At 48.4% G+C, this 12186-nt stretch overlaps 1 protein-coding gene across 1 annotated transcript in view; it reads left to right on the top strand.

Annotated features, from left to right (window-relative positions):
- Positions 1-8439, top strand: part of MCAM (melanoma cell adhesion molecule) — a 214327-nt gene extending 205888 nt beyond the window's left edge. The window contains exon 16 of the mRNA XM_085645921.1: positions 5368-8439. Within this exon, the coding sequence (XP_085502047.1) occupies positions 5368-5397 (30 nt within the window). The 3' untranslated portion in view covers positions 5398-8439. The remainder of the gene's footprint in view (positions 1-5367) is intronic.
- The last annotated feature ends 3747 nt before the right edge of the window (positions 8440-12186 follow it).

Raw genomic sequence — 12186 nt, 5'->3', positions numbered from 1 at the left:
AACTGGCTTTAACTGAACCCCAACTGAAGTCATGCTCTGAATCCAGTACAGCGCACCTGGTCATCATAAAACCGGAGTCTAATTCTAAGCTTACCCTACCATGGAGGCATCCTCGGAGGCTCCATTGCCTTTTTGGCTCCAATTCTGACCAGAGCGTGCCACCACCCAGAGATGATGATGGAGAGGATAGGGATGATTCACCTCTACATTATGATGACAGTCTCAACATGGACTTAGAGGTACCCAATGGGCTTGATACCTGCCCTATACAGAGTTGAGTCCGCCTCTTGCGTCCCGAAGGGAAGAGAGTACTTCCATTGCTGTGGTAATTCGATGTCCTGGACCCACAACTGCCTTCTTCTGAAGTCAAGGCAAATGTCCTTACAGAGCAGCTGGAACAGCCCCAACTGAGCCCTTGTTTCAGTTCAATGAAGCCTTTACTGATACCTTAATGGGCACTTTATCTATGCCCTTTTCTTGCCCGCTGATGAATAGGCAGGTGGATAGATGCCATAGAACCACGCCTATTTTCACTGACTTCCCTTACACAGCATCCCACTCCAGAGTGTCTGGTGGTTCTGGCTTCTACCAGCAATGTTAATCCCAATTCATTCCCTATGACCCCACCCCCCATGCAGGAAGTTGAAGAGGATTGAGGCGTTTGGAAAACTAATGTCCTCGTCGGCTAGGCTAGCATTGAGGCCAGTCAGTGCTGTTTGTTTTTAGGGCCGATATAAGCACCCCCTGTGGGACATAGCCAATTAAATCTTGCAGGCAGTCCCAGAAGACCTTTGTGCCTCCTTGGCTCAAACCATTAAAGATGGTGAAGACGCGGTCAAATACGTGATTCATGCTGGCCTTGATACTACTGATTGTCTGGGCTGAGTGGTTGGTCCCAATGCGGTGCTCCATCACCAATCGAGGACGCGATCCAAAGTTTTTGGGGAGAAGCGTAAGTCTCACTAGAGGATATGACTTTCGATGGCTCTCACCTATTTGATGAGAAAGCTGATTCTCCATTAAAATGTCAGTTTCCTCACAAGTTTAGGAAATTCTGGGACTAATTCAAGGTGGTTGGTGTACAGGCAACACACCGGCCCCCACTGCAGTCACAACAGTTTTTTTGAGGTAAAGGAAGTGGCTCTGGCAGGCAACATGAAGGTCACCAAGGGTGTCAGTCCCCCTTACCTGTGGCAAAACCCTCCAAGCTGCTTCAGTTTGCCATCAGTAGCATACAGTGACCCTTTGAGAGGTCATATCAGTACTATTTTCTAGGGCGGCAGTCAATCACATCCGACAGATGGGTCCTCCAAACCTTTCAGCATGGTTAAGCCCTACTGTTTCTTTCTGCCCCCCCCCCTCCCCCCCACACCTTCCTCCTACAAAGATGTGAGATCTTCAAAGAAGCCACCAAGAGGTTTACAGACTCAGAAATTGGGGCAGGTTGTTACCCTCACTATTTCCTTGTGCCAAAGATGGAGGGCTTCGGCATAGCTTAGATCTTCGCCCTCTAAATGCCTTATTACATAAAGACCAATTCAGAATGCTCATGCTGGCCCAAGTTCTGTCTGCCCTAGATCAAGGCAACTTAATGGTGGCCTTGGACCTGCAGGACACATATTTTTATGTTCTGTAGTCCCACAGAGGTTATCTGCTGTTCACGGTCGACCATGAACATTTTCAGTTTGCCCTGCTCCTCTTTGGCCTCACTAATACCCCTCAGGTGTTCACGGAAGTGATGGTGGTGGTCGCCACTCACCTTTGCAGCTTTGAGATACCAGTCTTCTTCGACCTCGACAATTGGTGGTTGAAGCCTGGCTAACCACTGTCAGTGGCAGACCACCTCCAGACAGCAGTGAACTTCCTGACATCGTTGGGATTCTCAATCAACAAACCAACGTCATAACTGACTCCTTCACGGAGGCTTCCCTTTATAGTAGCTGTCTTTGGCCTGTAGCCTCCTCCATCCTGCTAGTAGGTTATGCCAGGTAGAGTTGACTATGTCAGGTGTCATATGCAGTCTACAAAACACACGCTGAGACGATTGTTGCTGGCCACCCTGCCACTTAATGATGATGTTAACTTTATATTCATCGATTTGAGATTATTATTGTGAAACTTGATCTTTATGTGTCTTTACAAGTTTTTTCATTATTATTGGATTTTGGATATAATACATCTATACAATTTAGAGCCCTGAAGAAGTCTCTCTCTCAAGACGAAACGGGTTGGCTAAATGCCTCAATGAAATGTGTGAATATTGGATTTTAATGACTGCACTTATTTATCAATAAAGAAAATATTTTTGATTATAAAGAAAAATCTGGCCCTGGCAATTTCTTCAAGTTATCATGGACACTTCATATCATTTGAACTTTAAACAATACTTTAATTTGATGTGTGCTGATTCCACTTTCTTTGTGCTCGTTTTTTGGGGAATCACCCCAATAGGAAGTGTAGAGGGGTGCACTTTCTGGTTTTCAAGCACCATCGCCAAACTAGCTAGCCATTTGAAGTGACAGGTGCGGACTCTTGCCTCAACCCTCTCTGCGTGCTTTGTTCTTTGGCATATGCAGTCTACAGTGGAACCTGAAGTCCCAGTTGGCCCAGCACCTAGGAAACATGCCAGAGGCCATCAAGGTTTCGGAGGGGACTGCAGGCAAACTGCAGTGGGGGCTACTTACCGCAGTTGGACCAGTAGCGGATCCCTCTCCCGTCCTCAACCAGAGCGGACAGTGGTGATGAATGTGCCACAGACAACATCACCACCATGTGGTACTGCAACAAGCAGGGTGGAGTTGGGTTCTGGGTCCTGTGTGAAGAGGTTCAGCGCCTCTGGAGTTGGCTGGATTGTCAAAGCATCTCACTAATCATGAACCATCTGGCCTGATCCTTGAATGCCAGGGTGGACAAGCTCAGCTTGAGCGGCTGGCAAATCATGAATGGCATCTGCATCCCAAGCTGGCACAGGGCATCTTCCAACAGTTGGGAGAACCCTAGCTAGATCTTTTCACCACCGCCAAAAATGAAGTGAGACAAATCGTTTGCAGTTCTCACAAAAACCTTTGATTGGAGATGCCTGCCGGCTGGAGTGGGACACTGGACTCCTGTTCACCTTCCCGCCTCTGCTTCTAGTTCTGGAGAAGACTAAATCCAACCTGGCCCAAGTCATCTAAGTAGCTCAGGATTGGTCCTAGCCATTTGAGCTACTCTGAACTTCTGGGGATGAGCCTCTGTCCCCTGACCAGACTACCACTTCAGGAAGATCTCTGTCATAGCAGCAGGGCAGGGTTCTGCCCCGAAATTTCACAATCTAGCACTCCATGTTTGGAGACTGAGCAGCAGCAGTTGACTGCGTTCAATCTACCATTTGAGGTTGTGGATGTCATCCTTGCTGCCAAGCTTCCGTCTATGAAGTCCATATACGCCGGGCACGGGATCAAATTTGTGGACGACCCAGATGTTTAATTGCTTGTTTTGTCTTTAGTCCAGCAAGGACTTGCAGTGACCACTATTAAAGATTATTTGTTTGTCCTTTTGGCCTTTTTGCATTTGCTGGACCAACCATCCTTGTTTAAGTCACCTGTTGTGATGGGGTTTATTAAAGGTTTAACACACGTTCCCTCCCAAACTGTTTGTGTTGCAACAGTGAGACCTTAACTCGGTCTTGACATTTCTCATTTGTATTCCCTTTGAGCCAATGCACAGATTTTTTATGCATTTGCTGTGCTTAAAGACTGTCTTCCTAATGGCAATTATTTAAGCTTGCCGCATGGGTGACCTTCAGGCTCTATCGGCACAACTGCCCTACATCACTTTTTTCTGAACAAGCTGGTGCTGAGGACTTGAGTGGCCTTCTTGACGGATCTCATGACTCCTTTCCATGTTGAGCAGTTCCTCACTCTCCCAGCCAACTTTTCCCCGCCACACCCCTCAAAACAGAAGGAAAGGCTCCATAGGTTGGACCCAGAAAGAGATTTAAGTTTTTACATCAGTCATACTAAGGAACATTGGATGAACAATCAGCTGTTCGTGGGGTTTTCTAATGCAAAGAAAAGGAAGGCTGCACAGAAAAGGACTATGTCGAGATGGAAAGTCCTTTGCATTAAGATCTGCAACGCACCGGCTAAAAAGCAGACCTGAGCCCATTCCACTAAGGCTAAGGATGCCACTACTGCATTGACATATGGAGTGCCTGTCCTTAACATCCTTCCAAGCTGGAGCATGTTCACAAAACATTACTGCCTGGACAACCAAGTCCAACAGGAGGATATTTCACATGAAAAGATGTGTCTGCTAGATATATGCACGGCAACCAAATGTTTATCGAGGCACATGACCACTAGACTTTTTTGTGTAGCTGCCCAAATAAGGCAACATTATCCATCAGGACAGACAATACTAATATATCTGTTTGCTGTTACTGTGACTGTTACTTGATGCAAGCCTGCCAACTAGTGTGGCTGCTTTGCAATCAATGTGCATTATGCCAATCTAGAATGGCCGTATTCTGCAAAAGAATAAAGTTACTTGTAACAAATGGTTTTGCAGATTGAGGTCATTTTAGACCGAAGTGCAACCATCTTTGCCTTATCAGTGAAGGTAATGAGTATTACCTACCGTATCAAGTGTACAAGATCTGTGAGAAGAATGGAGGAAATAACAGACTACATAGTGCCATAAAAATTAGAGCTGAAGCTTGCTTTCTAGCCCGATTACAAAAAATAGAAACTTAAATGTGATAGTCACGTGGCTGGGCATTGTCAATCAATCAGGATTTATGAAGCGCAGCTGATCACCCGATTCGGTATCCAAGCACTTGCAGGCCATGGAGGCTTATACGGTCTTGAGGGATATTCGGCTTACAGTAAATATCGATTGTGAGTCGCATAAACTTTGCCTTGTCAAAAATAAAAAATAAAATTTCAACTTGTTTTCCAGGATGCAACTACTAAAATAACAGATTAATGCACAACATGCGATCCTAGAATAGTGTCAAACTGCAGTTACAAGTGAGTATCGTTTTCCTTTCCACGAGCCCAGTGATGATATGAAAGTAATATTTTGCATTAAAGGGCCTCATAGTTGAGGCACAGTTAATACGACAACAATAAAGAGCTTCATTAGTACAACAAACAGAACAGGAGTAAATAAATTGGAATACTCCGAAAATAACTTTAGATGTGCAATCTAACGGCGAGCTGCTAGGCAGTTAACAAATCAGTTTGTCTTGTGAATTTAAGTGTGTTTACAGTATATATGCAGGAAGATTCACAATGATGTGGTGTGATCATTTAAAATTACCATAATACTAATAATTAGTCAATAATGATGAAATGATCTCTCACCTTTTTCCTTATTTTGCAGGGAGAGAAATACATTGATCTGAGAAATTAAAAAGCAACACACCTTTTCCTTGTCCCCCCCAAAAGACCTACCACTCCCCATTGCCCTACCTACCCGGTTCCCTTCTTCTCGAGACCACCGCTTTGCCCCAGGAGAGAGCGCAAGCAAGGGTTACTGCCGGGATCTACAGTATGACCCTCCAGCAAGAAGATGGGACGCAAACACAGCACAAAGCAGATCTGCAAGAGGGAGAGAGAGAGAGACAGCTGGAACTCCCTACCACCGAAAGGGCACCGTGAAGGGGTGCCTGAGGGCCTGGGGCCACCTGACCACCTTTAGAAGGTCAGCGGCAGTCACAGCCTGCTCTCTCATCACAGGGAACTGCACAAAGCCACATGGTGGGAGACAGAGGGAGTTCCTGGCTGCTAAGAATTTTCAGATGTCTATTACTGTTCTCTTTGTAAATACGTTTGTTGATTGTATTCAAAGTTGCCATCATTTTGGCAGCCATGTTGGTATCATACCACTCTCCTAAATGGAATGCTGCCACTCCTAGATTTGCTGCCACCACACTCTCACCCAAAGCGGCCTCCCTTAAGTGTATTTCACCCTCCAAAGTCTGCTGCACCTCCGTATTATTTGACCACGCCCCCTCCGCATGGTTGCGCCACCTTTCCAGTCACTCTCTCCCATGTCATCAATAATCCCTCAGTCTTCACTCCCAGTTGGTTTAATTTACACCAGGGCCATGCACTGACAAGATAGAGCATCCCATCACACCAGTGTGACAACCACATGTTTATTGAGGCACAATCACCAGACATTTTTGTGTAGATACCCAAATAAGGCAACATTCAACATCAGGACAGACAATACTAATGTATCTGTTTGCTAGTACCGTTCACCCATTCCTGCAGTATAAGGGCTCAGGCTGAAATGGGAGCTTCCAGCCAGAAGCTCAGAGCCCAGTCAATCCACACCTAGAAACTGCCTGTGCTGAAGCAACCTTGTTTTAGATCTGACTTTCTTCCCTGTTTATAAAATACCAGGAAAGGAGAACCTCTGATGTGTGCGCTAGCTCTCGCTCCTTGGTATGTTGTCATCAGCTGCAAATTAAAGGCCTGTGGATCCGAATAAGGCAGCACCACTGGGGAACCATGGTTACAGGGCTGTCCTGTACGTCAATCACTGGTGCAGACCTATTCAGCCTGTATTCGATCAGCTTGTATCCATGGACTCTGAAGGGTATCCCCGCACTCTTCAGAGTTCAGAGACAGCGTGCATGTGATATTCTGACCCAATGCGTGCCCTGTGCGTAAACGACAGCTCCTTGCAAATCATGTTTCAGTGGATACATCAAGGCGTTCATGTGGAAACTGAGGCAGTCCTTCAGACTCCACCCTATCGTGTTCCAATGGGCTACCTAGAGTGGTTTCACGGGAAGCACCCGGTTACTTGCAAGTGACGCTGTTGCTCTTAGGGACTTTGCTTTTCCTCCAGATTCACTGTGATTTAAATATTCCCAGGACTCAGGAAAGACGGGTGTCTGGTCCTTCATCAAAGATGTGAGACAGGAGTTCGGGCAAAAAAGCCCCATTTGCCTTTAGAGGTTAGAACCACACCGGTCTCCCACACAGTAGTTTGCTACCCATCCCAGAGCCATGTCGGGGGTAGTAAGCTACTTATGCATACTCAAACCACACCATTCTCTTTCCCATATGAAAGCCTTTGTTCAAAGAAACCCAAAATCGTTTGCCCATAAGGTGTTATGGACAAAGGCGTAGCAAGGGGGGTCCGCCCCGGGTGGCACGAGTTTTGGGGCGGTGGACCCCCTCCCGCTCTTACATGAGTTTGCTGCAGGGGCGGCAAACGCAAAAAATCTGGCCAGCAAACTCACCAAGCCCCACCCCTGCTCTGCAGGGCGGCAACGGCAGGGACCGCCACAGGCGGCCAAGTGCCTAGCTACGCCACTAGTTATGGAATTGCATGTTTAGCATGCTCCTGCTATCTAGCGGCTGAATCAGGAACAGTTCTAAAAATGTTGTAGGAGAAGCGGGTCTTGACATCTTAAGAACTACGGGGCTTATTTACAAGCCCCTTGCGCCACCGGTACATCACTTTTAATATGGGGAAAGGTGATGTACAGGCAGCGCACTGGGCTTGTAAATAAGCCCCTATGTGTTTACCAAGGAAAGGGATTGCAGGGCCCGGTCGGGGTTACAGGTCTCAAATCTCCCACCTGTTTGAAAGAGGTTCTAGAGGTTCTGATACAAAATTTCACCTTTTCCACAGAAACCTCCTTTAAGGTTGGCCCAGGCCGGTCCTGCCTATGAGAGGATGCCGGAACGACTTTTGGCCCTGTCCTTAGCTGCTCTAACGTCCTAGTATTTGTGTACTGGGGAAGTGAGCTGAGGTTTTGCGTCAGAGGACCAATTGATAGAGACAGTCCAGGCTTAGTGAGGGACACTACATTTCAGACCAGACACGTTGTTTCCCCAACAGAACAGTGTCAATCTCGCTCCCATATCCACTTCGAAGGGTGTATAGCATAGACCTTTCCCGGACAGTTTCACCTCCTCATTGTCAGGGAGGCCTAAAGTGTCCATGCCCTTCTGTGCTGATGACCTATAGGCCATGTGTTGTGGTGTGGATCATTGTGACATTTAGTCGCATTCCGGCTCCATCAAATAGATTAACATCAACAAATCAACTAAAAAAGACCAGAATCCCTGTGCTATTTCTAAACACGACCAGGTGTAAAGCAACTGAAAGCGGAAACAAACTGGGCTACAGAAACTGGTGTTTCTTTTGGCAATGGGGCTATCTTGGTTGGAGCCTGTGTGATGGCATCTCCTCAGGTAGGAGCTGCGTCATTAAGAATGGAGGTTCGTTTTGGAGCAGAAAGAAACCTGGGCCTTAAGACAACCCCAAGAACTTGATAATCAATATGTCAGAGAATGACCTGCTGCAGCAGTCGTCAAAAGCTTCGTTTATATATATATATATATTTTTGTTGGTTTGTGTGTAAATTTAAGAGTTGACTTGTTCTTTGCATTTTTTTAAAGTATTAATAAAGGCCAAAGTCCTGCCTCATTCCTTGTATTTTTTTGCGGTGTCTGTCAAACAAAATTCACTGAGAGTGAGACCGTCTTCTTACACTGATGTTATGACCAAGTATGAACTCTTTGCCTGGGTAAAATCACACCAGAAGTCTTTTTCTTCAAGGAAAGTCCAGGTGGGCTTCCCTTCATGTGCTTGCTGGATATGGTGGTGTGAACACAGAATAAGTCACATATGCTTCTCTCCTGGCGGTGCCCTAGTAATGCGTTCTGTGGCAACATGAATGAGCTGTTGATTTTTATTAATCTGAAAAAGGAGGGACGGGCAGATAAAGGTCCAGCATGCATGCCCCGACAGATAATGTCCCAACAGTGGGTATGCAGTTCCCACACACACCCCGAGGAGTGTCATGCTTCACCATCGGGCAACTCCTTGTTGGGCTGCCGCTGCAATGCCCAATGGGACCTGGGGGGGGGATCTTTACCAGAGTTCTTTTGTTTTTGCCGATGAAAGGATGTGGTAGGGTCTGTGAAAAAATTTGAGTAGATTGCTCAAAAGAATGTGCAGTAAAAATAACTAAAAGAACCCAAAATACTATTTAAGGACTGTGTTCCTTTGTTATGGTTAAAACGTAAAGTCTGGCTAAAGGAAGATATAATGATCCACTCCAGCACTATGTGGCATTTTTAAAAGGGAGAAGGTCAACTTGCTTCATGCCCTTTTACTGTCATAAAGATCATGGCATTTCGTTAGGTGCATGTAAATTATTCCAGACCCTAAATAGATCACACTGATATGCAGTAAACCTTCAGGGGGAAATGAAAGGGAACCAATTAATAAGGGAGAGAAAGCCCCAGTCGTATTGGCCGAACAGACGCTCACTGGTGTACCGAAGGTCAAATGTCAGCGTGCGTGTCTAGAGGCCGACCTACCCCTCGTCCAGCCGGTACTGGAGTGTTGATTTCCATATTTTCATGCAATGGAACTTTCATTGATGCACATGCTGAAAATATGCTCTATTGTCAAGCTGAGAATCTACAGCAGTAAATGTTAAACAGCAGTGGCAGTAAGTTGCTTCTGCTGCCCATTTTAGATGCCTCACCCAACCATCTGTGTTGTGCCTAGGGAAAGACACCCTTTCTGTTAGATTAGTTGTTAGGCAAAAACAGTGGTGAAAGCCAGAACATAGGTGGAGATCTATTTTAGAGATCAATTTAAAATGGAATGATGATTTACTGAGCAAGCACCCCTGAGGTATATCAAAAGGTTGTTTTCAATAGTACTGTATGGGGAATTCCCCACATCTGAAAGAGACCGAAGTTATAGATTCCTTACCTTAGAATTACCCCCAGGTGTCAGAATGGATATGGAGATATTTTTTCGTAGCAGTACTCCTGCGAGTTAGTAGGTTGCGTCAGTCGACTCTGCGTTCATCATTGGCCTCGTGGTCGCCAGGATGACGTTGCGGTGTCTATTTAGATGCCACCCCTGCGTGCTGACATCACTTCTTTTTCCGTGCCAGCCAGAGCAGATCCGGAGAGAGCGTGCACCTTAGTCTTTTTTGGCTAACCCTTTTTCGACTTTTTGACGACTCCTGGTGCATGAGGGATGTCCCATTGCTGGACTGGCTTCAAGCCTGTGAATCCTGTCACAAGTTGATATCGGTCATCGATCCTCCACGATGCGAAGTCGTGCTCCAACTGCCAGGCCATGAACCTGAAGTCTTTGCCAGAGCGGTCCTGAAAGCTTTTGGAGGCCCGGCAGTCGGCTCCACGCTATTCGAGGTCTCCGTCGAGAGGAAGGTCGTGGGACCTGTTGCAGAGTCATCACCATTCCTCCTCGAAGTCTTTGTACTCCTCCCGTAAATCGAAGCACAAAAAGAAGGCGAAGAAGCATCATCGCTCTTCGCCTTCTCCCAGTCCGTTGGCCGACGCGACATAGACCCGGAGCGTCGTCGTTCTCCGGCTCCATCCACGGAGCCCGCTGGGATGGCTCCGTGTTTCCCTCCCTTTCCTGGAGCCAGAGCGTCCCTTACCCAACTTTGTACTTTTTACGAAGTGCTTCATAGCATTTTTGGGCAGCCTGACTCCGCTGGTGCGCCTTCAGGCCCTGCGAACTCGGCTGGGGGCCCTGGGCCTTCGATGCTGGCGGCTCTGGCCTCTGTGCCGGAGGGCCCCATGGATCCATGCCTGGGTCCGGACCTGCACTGGACAACCTCGCAGTACCTTCCACGGCGCGGTTTTCAATGGCGATGCCCCCGACGCAGGTTGTGCCCCCAACGCAGGTTGTGCCCCCAACCGGCATCGACCCCAGCCTCACCCCCGCCTTGGACCCGGTGCCGGACTGACCGTCGTCGGTACCGGAGCATACTTTTGTACCGCTGTTCTTCCTTGGCGTTCCCTATTGCCGAGAGTGAGGAGGACTAGGCAGGGTCTGTTGACCCTCTAGCAGACCAACTTGAGGAGCCGGACTGGCAAGAGGAGTTGGGTGATGCCAGTGGTCTAGATACCTTCCCAGACCTTGGTTTGCTTTCGGCTACGGAGGAGGGAGCTTCCTACGCTGTGGTGTTGCGTAGGGTGGCCGAGGCCTTGAGCCTTGAGCTTCCTACGGTGGCTGTCAGGACTAACCTCCTGACTGAGGTGCTTCAGCCGGCAGCAGCCGCTTCTGAACCCCTGCTGCCTTTTAATGAGGCTCTCACCGACATCCTTCTGGGCACTTGGTCCAAGCCCAGCTCACGGGCTCCTGTGGACAGGATGATTGCCTGACGCCACCGCCCAACACGCTATCCCTGAGACTTTGGTGGTCCAAGCCTCATCCGCAAAAGGCGCGTACCCTACTGCACCCCCAGATAGGGAATCCAAGAAGCTGGACCATCTTGGGAAGCTGTTTTCTTCCGCTAGCTTAGGACTGCGGTCGGTGAACACCCGATGTCTCTTGGGCCGTGATACACAGTGTGGGATACGGTCGCGCAAGTGCTGACAGTGCCCGTAGGAGGACCGGGCCCCGCTCACCCACTCTGTTGCTGAGGGTCGAGACGCAGCTAAGTTCACCATCCGGTGTGGGCTGGATACTGCCGACTCACTGGGTAGGGCGGTTTCCACGTTGGTAGCCCTGAGGCACTACACCTGGCTGAGGACGTCTGGCTTCCCTGGGGATGTCCAATCCACACTTTTGGACATGCCCTTTGATGGCCATGGCCTGTTTGTGACAAGGTGAACAACACGCTTGAGCGCTTCAAGGACTCTAGGGCCACGGCCAGATCCCTGGGCCTCAGAGCAACTTCTCGCCCCATACTGTCTGCCTTTCACCCCTTTCTGGGATACGGAAGGGGTGCCCCACCACGTTCCGCCCAGAGCCATAGGGCCGCACGCGCTACCCAGCCTATGCGTGTCTGGGGACATGGGACCCAGCGTCACAGGTCTGGGGGCCAGTGGGTAGGCCAGTCCACCAATGCCCCCCTGCAGCAGCTTGCAAACTTTCCTAGTCCAACTTTTCAGGGCCACTGGTTGCCAGTGGGCGGAAGGATCAGCCATCACCTCCCCCACTGGCACAACATCACATCGGACAGGTGGGTTTTGCAGATAGTCCGAACGGGCTACTCCCTCCTCTTCAAGGCTACCCCTCCCACCATGCCACCAATGCTCCATCTCATGTTGGAGGATCACTTGGCCCTTCTCCGTCAGGAAATTACGGCTCTCTTGGCCAAGGGAGCTATTGAACAAGTCCCTGTGCCAGAAGTAGGTTGTTGTTGTTACTCCTACTACTTTCTGGTACCCAAGA

This window comes from Triturus cristatus, chromosome 3_1 (assembly GCF_964204655.1).
Source record: "Triturus cristatus chromosome 3_1, aTriCri1.1, whole genome shotgun sequence".
Taxonomy (NCBI): Eukaryota; Metazoa; Chordata; class Amphibia; order Caudata; family Salamandridae; genus Triturus; species Triturus cristatus.
The sequence above is the reverse complement of the archived record's forward strand: the minus strand, read 5'-3'. Positions and strand labels throughout refer to the sequence as shown.